Source organism: Oncorhynchus keta, chromosome 24 (assembly GCF_023373465.1).
Source record: "Oncorhynchus keta strain PuntledgeMale-10-30-2019 chromosome 24, Oket_V2, whole genome shotgun sequence".
NCBI classification, from domain to species: Eukaryota; Metazoa; Chordata; class Actinopteri; order Salmoniformes; family Salmonidae; genus Oncorhynchus; species Oncorhynchus keta.
In genome coordinates this window covers 4,943,420-4,953,419 of record NC_068444.1, presented here as the reverse complement: position 1 = coordinate 4,953,419, position 10,000 = coordinate 4,943,420, and the positions used below count along the sequence as shown (strand labels likewise).

At 49.0% G+C, this 10,000-nt stretch overlaps 1 protein-coding gene across 1 annotated transcript in view; it reads right to left on the bottom strand.

The window, feature by feature from the left end:
* The window catches only part of LOC127911317 (netrin receptor UNC5B-b-like), a 386,624-nt gene that overhangs the window by 8,100 nt on the left and 368,524 nt on the right, over nt 1-10,000 (bottom strand). Inside the window, 3 exon segments of the mRNA XM_052477532.1 lie at nt 2,377-2,616; nt 5,918-6,092; nt 8,237-8,324. Of these exon segments, the coding sequence (XP_052333492.1) occupies nt 2,377-2,616; nt 5,918-6,092; nt 8,237-8,324 (503 nt within the window).

Below are 10,000 nucleotides of genomic sequence, written 5' to 3'. Positions count from 1 at the left end.
ACCCTCAGGGCGTGTGGCGTGTCCCTCCCCTCCCTACCCTCAGGGCGTGTCCCTCCCCTCCCTACCCTCAGGGCGTGTGGCGTGTCCCTCCCCTCCCTACCCTCAGGACGTGTCCCTCCCTACCCTCAGGGCGTGTGGCGTGTCCCTCCCCTCCCTACCCTCAGGGCGTGTCCCTCCCCTCCCTACCCTCAGGGCGTGTGGTTTGTCCCTCCCTCCCTACCCTCAGGGCGTGTGGTTTGTCCCTCCCTCCCTACCCTCAGGGCGTGTGGCGTGTCCCTCCCCTCCGTACCCTCAGGGCGTGTGGCGTGTCCCTCCCTACCCTCAGGGCGTGTGGCGTGTCCCTCCCCTCCCTACCCTCAGGGCGTGTGGCGTGTCCCTCCCTACCCTCAGGGCGTGTGGCGTGTCCCTCCCTACCCTCAGGGCGTGTGGCATGTCCCTCCCTACCCTCAGGGCGTGTCCCTCCCTCCCTACCCTCAGGGCGTGTGGCGTGTCCCTCCCTACCCTCAGGGCGTGTGGCGTGTCCCTCCCCTCCCTACCCTCAGGACGTGTCCCTCCCTACCCTCAGGGCGTGTGGCGTGTCCCTCCCTACCCTCAGGGCGTGTGGCGTGTCCCTCCCTACCCTCAGGGCGTGTGGCGTGTCCCTCCCTACCCTCAGGGCGTGTCCCTCCCTACCATCAGGGCGTGTGGCGTGTCCCTCCCTACCCTCAGGGCGTGTGGCGTGTCCCTCCCTACCCTCAGGGCGTGTGGCGTGTCCCTCCCTACCCTCAGGGCGTGTCCCTCCCTCCCTACCCTCAGGGCGTGTGGCGTGTCCCTCCCTACCCTCAGGGCGTGTCCCTCCCTCCCTACCCTCAGGGCGTGTGGCGTGTCCCTCCCTACCCTCAGGGCGTGTGGCGTGTCCCTCCCCTCCCTACCCTCAGGACGTGTCCCTCCCTACCCTCAGGGCGTGTGGCGTGTCCCTCCCTACCCTCAGGGCGTGTGGCGTGTCCCTCCCTACCCTCAGGGCGTGTGGCGTGTCCTCCCTACCCTCAGGGCGTGTCCCTCCCTACCATCAGGGCGTGTGGCGTGTCCCTCCCTACCCTCAGGGCGTGTGGCGTGTCCCTCCCTACCCTCAGGGCGTGTCCCTCCCTCCCTACCCTCAGGGCGTGAGGCGTGTCCCTCCCTACCCTCAGGGCGTGTGGCGTGTCCCTCCCTACCCTCAGGGCGTGTGGTGTGTCCCTCCCTACCCTCAGGGCGTGTCCCTCCCTCCCTACCCTCAGGGCATGTGGCGTGTCCCTCCCTACCCTCAGGGCGTGTCCCTCCCTCCCTACCCTCAGGGCGTGTGGCGTGTCCCTCCCTACCCTCAGGGCGTGTCCCTCCCTCCCTACCCTCAGGGCGTGTGGCGTGTCCCTCCCTACCCTCAGGGCGTGTCCCTCCCTCCCTACCCTCAGGGCGTGTGGCGTGTCCCTCCCTACCCTCAGGGCGTGTCCCTCCTTCCCTACCCTCAGGGCGTGTGGCGTGTCCCTCCCTACCCTCAGGGCGTGTCCCTCCCTCCCTACCCTCAGGGCGTGTGGCGTGTCCCTCCCTACCCTCAGGGCGTGTCCCTCCCTCCCTACCCTCAGGGCATGTGGCGTGTCCCTCCCCTCCCTACCCTCAGGGCGTGTCCCTCCCCTCCCTACCCTCAGGGCGTGTGGCGTGTCCCTCCCCTCCCTACCCTCAGGGCGTGTCCCTCCCCTCCCTACCCTCAGGGCGTGTGGCGTGTCCCTCCCTACCCTCAGGGCGTGTGGCGTGTCCCTCCCTACCCTCAGGGCGTGTGGCGTGTCCCTCCCTACCCTCAGGGCGTGTGGCGTGTCCCTCCCTACCCTCAGGGCGTGTGGCGTGTCCTCCCTACCCTCAGGGCGTGTGGCGTGTCCCTCCCTACCCTCAGGGCGTGTGGCGTGTCCCTCCCTACCCTCAGGGCGTGTGGCGTGTCCCTCCCTACCCTCAGGGCATGTGGCGTGTCCCTCCCTACCCTCAGGGTGTGTCCCTCCCCTCCCTACCCTCAGGGCGTGTCCCTCCCTACCCTCAGGGCGTGTGGCGTGTCCCTCCCTACCCTCAGGGCGTGTGGCGTGTCCCTCCCTACCCTCAGGGCGTGTGGCGTGTCCCTCCCTACCCTCAGGGCGTGTGGCGTGTCCCTCCCTACCCTCAGGGCGTGTGGCGTGTCCCTCCCTACCCTCAGGGCGTGTGGCGTGTCCCTACCCTCAGGGCGTGTGGCGTGTCCCTCCCTCCCTACCCTCAGGGCGTGTGGTTTGTCCCTCCCTCCCTACCCTCAGGGCGTGTGGCGTGTCCCTCCCTCCCTACCCTCAGGGCGTGTGGCGTGTCCCTCCCTACCCTCAGGGCGTGTGGCGTGTCCCTACCTACCATCAGGGCGTGTGGCGTGTCCTGTGTGCAGTAAATCCTCAGGATGTAGTCCAGGGAGAGACAGGGGGCTCTGGGGGCGAACAGGACCAGCTGTAGCCTCTTACAGGCGGGCTGGGGAGGGCAGGACTGGCCCACTAGACCGTAGGTCCCCAAATGCTCCATCACCACGTGGCAGTTCGACTCCTCTAGCTGGAGGTAGCAGGGGGACGATAGACTCTCCTCCCCCACCGTCAGCACCTCCTAGTGGCAGAATAGAGGTAGTGACAGGTTAGAGGGGAATATAATCTGTCAACTCCTACTATTGGCAGGAAGTTAATTGAGGAAGGTTATAGGATAGTATAGGACACACAAACGCATCCCGCCTGGTAGAGACAGAAGAGGAGGGGGCCAGGGGAACAGGTCTAGATTATGTTCCAACTTCTCATCGTAAATCTCAATATTTTTCCATAATACCTTAATTTCTGATTCTGTGACCTCCATATTTTCTTTCATCTCTATTCCCCTCTAGTCTACTATGGACATGTTTCACTCTGTCTCCACTAGTCTATTTACACACCCTCCCTCCCTCCCTCCCTCCCTCCCTCCCTCCCTCCCTCCCTCCCTCCCTCCCTCCCTCCCTCCCTCCCTCCCTCCCTCCGTGTCTGAGTGTGAGGGTCCAGTCTAAATACAGTGCCTTGCGAAAGTATTCGGCCCCCTTGAACTTTGCGACCTTTTGCCACATTTCAGGCTTCAAACATAAAGATATAAAACTGTATTTTTTTTGTGAAGAATCAACAACAAGTGGGACACAATCATGAAGTGGAACGACATTTATTGGATATTTCAAACTTTTTTAACAAATCAAAAACTGAAAAATTGGGCGTGCAAAATTATTCAGCCCCTTTACTTTCAGTGCAGCAAACTCTCTCCAGAAGTTCAGTGAGGATCTCTGAATGATCCAATGTTGACCTAAATGACTAATGATGATAAACACAATCCACCTGTGTGTAATCAAGTCCCCGTATAAATGCACCTGCACTGTGATAGTCTCAGAGGTCCATTAAAAGCGCAGAGAGCATCATGAAGAACAAGGAACACACCAGGCAGGTCCGAGATACTGTTGTGAAGAATTTTATAGACGGATTTGGATAAAAAAGATTTCCCAAGCTTTAAACATCCCAAGGAGCACTGTGCAAGCGATAATATTGAAATGGAAGGAGTATCAGACCACTGCAAATCTACCAAGACCTGGCCGTCCCTCTAAACTTTCAGCTCATACAAGGAGAAGACTGATCAGAGATGCAGCCAAGAGGCCCATGATCACTCTGGATGAACTGCAGAGATCTACAGCTGAGGTGGGAGACTCTGTCCATAGGACAACAATCAGTCGTATATTGCACAAATCTGGCCTTTATGGAAGAGTGGCAAGAAGAAATCCATTTCTTAAAGATATCCATAAAAAGTGTTGTTTAAAGTTTGCCACAAGCCACCTGGGAGACACACCAAACATGTGGAAGAAGGTGCTCTGGTCAGATGAAACCAAAATTGAACTTTTTAGCAACAATGCAAAACGTTATGTTTGGCGTAAAAGCAACACAGCTCATCACCCTGAACACACCATCCCCACTGTCAAACATGGTGGTGGCAGCATCATGGTTTGGGCCTGCTTTTCTTCAGCAGGGACAGGGAAGATGGTTTAAATTTATGGGAAGATGGATGGAGCCAAATACAGGACCATTCTGGAAGAAAACCTGATGGAGTCTGCAAAGACCTGAGACTGGGACGGAGATTTGTATAGAGAGCACATGTTTAATGTACCCCAAGCGACTTACAGCTGTAATCGCAGCAAAAGGTGGCGCTACAAAGTATTAACTTAAGGGGGCTGAATAATTTTGCACGCCCAATTTTTCAGTTTTTGATTTGTTAAAAAGTTTGAAATATCCAATAAATGTCGTTCCACTTCATGATTGTGTCCCACTTGTTGTTGATTCTTCACAAAAAATACAGTTTTATATCTTTATGTTTGAAGCCTGAAATGTGGCAAAAGGTCGCAAAGTTCAAGGGGGCCGAATACTTTCGCAAGGCACTGTAACTCTGTATCTCTTCCTCCCTCCTCTCTGTCTCCCCTTTCCTCCCTCCTCTCTTTCCTCCCTCCTCTCTTTCTCCCCTTTCCTCCCTCCTCTCTGTATCCCCTTTCCTCCCTCCTCTCTGTCTCCCCTTTCCTCTCTCCTCTCTGTCTCCCCTTTCCTCCCTCCTCTCTGTCTCCCCTTTCCTCCCTCCTCTCTGTCTCCCCTTTCCTCCCTCCTCTCTGTCTCCCCTTGACCCCCTCCTCTCTGTCTCCCCTTTCCCCACTCCTCTCTGTCTCCCCTTTCCTCCCTCCTCTCTGTCTCTCCTTTCCTCCCTCCTCTCTGTCTCCCCTTTCCTCCCTCCTCTCTGTCTCCCCTTTCCTCCCTCCTCTCTGTCTCTCCTTTCCTCCCTCCTCTCTGTCTCCCCTTTCCCCCTCCTCTCTGTCTCCCCTTTCCTCCCTCCTCTCTGTCTCTCCTTTCCTCCCTCCTCTCTGTCTCCCCTTTCCTCCCTCCTCTCTGTCTCCCCTTTCCTCCCTCCTCTCTGTCTCCCCTTTCCTCCCTCCTCTCTGTCTCCCCTTTCCTCCCTCCTCTCTGTCTCTCCTTTCCTCCCTCCTCTCTGTCTCCCCTTTCCTCCCTCCTCTCTGTCTCCCCTTTCCTCCCTCCTCTCTGTCTCTCCTTTCCTCCCTCCTCTCTGTCTCCCCTTTCCTCCCTCCTCTCTGTCTCTCCTTTCCTCCCTCCTCTCTGTCTCCCCTTTCCTCCCTCCTCTCTGTCTCTCCTTTCCTCCCTCCTCTCTGTCTCCCCTTTCCTCCCTCCTCTCTGTCTCCCCTTTCCTCCCTCCTCTCTGTCTCCCCTTTCCTCCCTCCTCTCTGTCTCTCCTTTCCTCCCTCCTCTCTGTCTCCCCTTTCCTCCCTCCTCTCTGTCTCCCCTTTCCTCCCTCCTCTCTGTCTCCCCTTTCCTCCCTCCTCTCTGTCTCCCCTGACCCCCTCCTCTCTGTCTCCCCTTTCCTCCCTCCTCTCTGTCTCTCCTTTCCTCCCTCCTCTCTGTCTCCCCTTTCCTCCCTCCTCTCTGTCTCCCCTTTCCTCCCTCCTCTCTGTCTCTCCTTTCCTCCCTCCTCTCTGTCTCCCCTTTCCTCCCTCCTCTCTGTCTCCCCTTTCCTCCCTCCTCTCTGTCTCCCCTTTCCTCCCTCCTCTCTGTCTCCCCTGACCCCCTCCTCTCTGTCTCCCCTTTCCTCCCTCCTCTCTGTCTCTCCTTTCCTCCCTCCTCTCTGTCTCCCCTTTCCTCCCTCCTCTCTGTCTCTCCTTTCCTCCCTCCTCTCTGTCTCCCCTTTCCTCCCTCCTCTCTGTCTCTCCTTTCCTCCCTCCTCTCTGTCTCTCCTTTCCTCCCTCCTCTCTGTCGCCCTGACCCCCTCCTCTCTGTTTCCCCTGACCCCCTCCTTCTATCCCTCTTCCCATGTTTCACCCAACGATGTTTGTGTATGACTAGGTTTCATGTCTCACCTCCCATGCCCCTTGGTGTGTCTGTGTTTTGAGGGTGAGGGTCCAGTCTGGTGTTGGGGTATCTAGCTGGGCACAGTGTGGCAGAGTGAGGACCACAGGTCGACTCAGCAGCATGCCTGATGGACCACAGCTCACCACCGGGCTCAGCACTGTCTGACTGCCCTCCGAAGGTAACCTAGAACAATACATAGTAATAACATGTTAATAACACAGTAATAACACTGTTAATAACACATAGTAATAACATGTTAATAACACATAGTAATAACACATAGTAATAACACATAGTAATAACACATAGTAATAACACTGTTAATAACACATAGTAATAACACATAGTAATAACACTGTTAATAACACGGTAATAACACTGAGCCACTGTGGTCCTTCTGTGGCTCAGTTGGTAGAGCATGGCGCTTGTAACGCCAGGGTAGTGGGTTCGATTCCCGGGACCACCCATACGTAGAATGTATGCACACATGACTGTAAGTCGCTTTGGATAAAAGCGTCAGCTAAATGGCATATATTATTATTATTATATTATTATTATTAATAACACATATTAATAACACTGTTAATAACACAGTAATAACACTGTTAATAACACATAGTAATAACATGTTAATAACACATAGTAATAACACATAGTAATAACACATAGTAATAACACTGTTAATAACACAGTAATAACACTGTTAATAACACATAGTAATAACATGTTAATAACACATAGTAATAACACATAGTAATAACACATAGTAATAACACATAGTAATAACACTGTTAATAACACAGTAATAACACTGTTAATAACACATAGTAATAACACTGTTAATAACACATAGTAATAACACTGTTAATAACACATAGTAATAACACATAGTAATAACACTGTTAATAACACATAGTAATAACACTGTTAATAACACATATTAATAACACTGTTAATAACACATAGTAATAACACTGTTAATAACACATAGTAATAACACTGTTAATAACACATAGTAATAACACTGTTAATAACACATAGTAATAACACTGTTAATAACACAGTAATAACATGTTAATAACACAGTAATAACATGTTAATAACACAGTAATAACACATAGTAATAACACAGTAATAACACATAGTAATAACACATAGTAATAACACTGTTAATAACACATAGCAATAACACTGTTAATAACACATAGTAATAACATGTTAATAACACAGTAATAACACATAGTAATAACACTGTTAATAACACATAGTAATAACATGTTAATAACACAGTAATAACACATATTAATAACACTGTTAATAACACATATTAATAACATGTTAATAACACATGTTAATAACACATATTAATAACACTGTTAATAACACATATTAATAACACATAGTAATAACACTGTTAATAACACAGTAATAACATGTTAATAACACAGTAATAACACATAGTAATAACACATAGTAATAACACATAGTAATAACACTGTTAATAACACATAGTAATAACACATAGTAATAACACACAGTAATAACACTGTTAATAACACATAGTAATAACATGTTAATAACACAGTAATAACACTGTTAATAACACATAGTAATAACACTGTTAATAACACATAGTAATAACACTGTTAATAACACATAGCAATAACACAGTTGTTAATAACACATAGTAATAACATGTTAATAACACAGTAATAACACATGTTAATAACACTGTTAATAACACATATTAATAACATGTTAATAACACATGTTAATAACACATATTAATAACACTGTTAATAACACAGTAATAACACACAGTAATAACACTGTTAATAACACAGTAATAACACATAGTAATAACACATAGTAATAACATGTTAATAACACAGTAATAACACACAGTAATAACATGTTAACAACACATAGTAATAACACTGTTAATAACACATAGTAATATGTGTTATTAACAGTGTTATTACTAACACTATCTCACTGCTTTATGGTAACCTGGAAGCTACACAGAGAGTATACCAGTGTGCTGTCTCTCCAATTACTGTTTACCATAACCTAAGTAAATAAAGGTTAAATAAAAATAAATAAAAAACATCCTTCAGCAAATAGATTGGATTTCAACACCCTGAAACTGTTTCTGAATGCAGACAGTTGTTTCACTTAGACTCCAAGCTGATCAAATTTACTGTCTAAAATGTCATCGAGAAGTTATGAACTGAAAATCAAGGTCAACTTTAAAATGCCTACGTCCCAAACACCACACTATTCCCAAGTGCACTACTTTTGACCAGTGTGTGTTTGTGTAGACTTACGTAGTTTTCTCCGACTTGTTGATAATGAGGTACATTTCATAGAACTTCCCCTGTGGAATAGTACCAGGTGGAACCAACAGACTCACACCTGGAGAGAGAGGAGAGAGAGAGAGGAGAGAGGAGAGATATAGAGGAGAGAGGAGAGATATAGAGAGGGGAGAGAGAGAGGGGAGCGAGGAGAGGGAGAGAGAGAGGAGAGAGAGAGGGGAGAGAGGAGAGGGAGAGAGAGAGGAGAGAGAGAGAGGAGAGAGGGAGAGAGAGAGAGAGGAGGAGAGAGAGAGAGGGAGAGAGAGAGAGAGAGGAGAGAGAGGGGAGAGAGGAGAGGGAGAGAGAGAGGAGAGAGAGAAAGAGAAAGAGAAAGAGAGAGAGAGAGAGGGGGATAGTTATTAGTTATTGGGGCAACCCAGTGTGTGTGTGTGTGTGTGTGTGTGTGTGTGTGTGTGTGTGTGTGTGTGTGTGTGTGTGTGTGTGTGTGTGTGTGTGTGTGTGTGTGTGTGTGTGTGTGTTAATCAGTTGTGTGTACATACGTGTGTTACTTGTGTATAAGTGTGTGTGTGACAGTGGAATGCAGCAGTAGGTTTCCCTCTGAAAGTTAGCGTGCCGGTTCTGTCTCTCTGTGTGTGTAGCAGCCCGAAGAATGGCCAGGCTGATTCATTCAATTCAATTCAATTCAAGGGGCTTTATTGGCATGGGAAACATGTGTTAACATTGCCAAAGCAAGTGAGGTAGAGAATATAAAGAAGTGAAATAAACAATACAAATTTACACATACAGAAGTTTCAAAACAATAAAGACATTACAAATGTCATATTATATATATACAGTGTTTTAACAATGTACAAATGGTTAAAGGACACAAGATAAAATAAATAGGCATTAATATGGGTTGTATTTAACATGGTGTTTGTTCTTCACTGGTTGCCCTTTTCTCGTGGCAACAGGTCACAAATCTTGCTGCTGTGATGGAACACTGTGGAATTACACTCAGTAGATATGGGAGTTTATCGAAATGGGGTTTGTTTTCGAATTATTTGGGGATCTGTGTAATCTGAGGGAAATATGTGTCTCTAATATGGTCATACATTTGGCACCTCATTTTGTGGGCAGTGAGCACACAGCCTGTCTTCTCTTCAGAGCCATGTCTGCCTATGGCGGCCTTTCTCAATAGCAAGGCTATGCTCACTGAGTCTGTACATAGTCAAAGCTTTCCTTAATTTTGGGTCAGTCACAGTGGTCAGGTATTCTGCCGCTGTGTACTCTCTGTGTAGGGCCAAATAACATTCTAGTTGCTCTGTTTTTTAAAAATTCTTTCCAATGTGTCAAGTAATTATCTTTTTGTTTTCTCATGATTTGGTTGGGTCTAATTGTGCTGTTGTCCTGGGGCTCTTGTGGGGTGTGTTTGTGAACAGAGCCCCAGGACCAGCTTGCTTAAGGGACTCTTCTCCAGGTTCATCTCTCTGTAGGTGATGGCTTTGTTATGGAAGGTTTGGGAATCACTTCCTCTTACGTGGTTGTAGAATGTAATGGCTCTTTTCTTGATTTTGATAATTAGTGGGTTTAGGCCTAATTCTGCTCTATATTTTTGCAGAATTCTGTATGCAGAGTCACAATTTGGTGTTTGTCCCATTTTGGGAAGTCTTGGTTGGTGAGCGGACCCCAGACCTCACAACTATAAAGGGCAATGGGCTCTATGACTGATTCAAGTATTTTTAGCCAGATCCTAATTGGTATGTTGAAATTTATGTTCCTTTTGATGGCATAGAA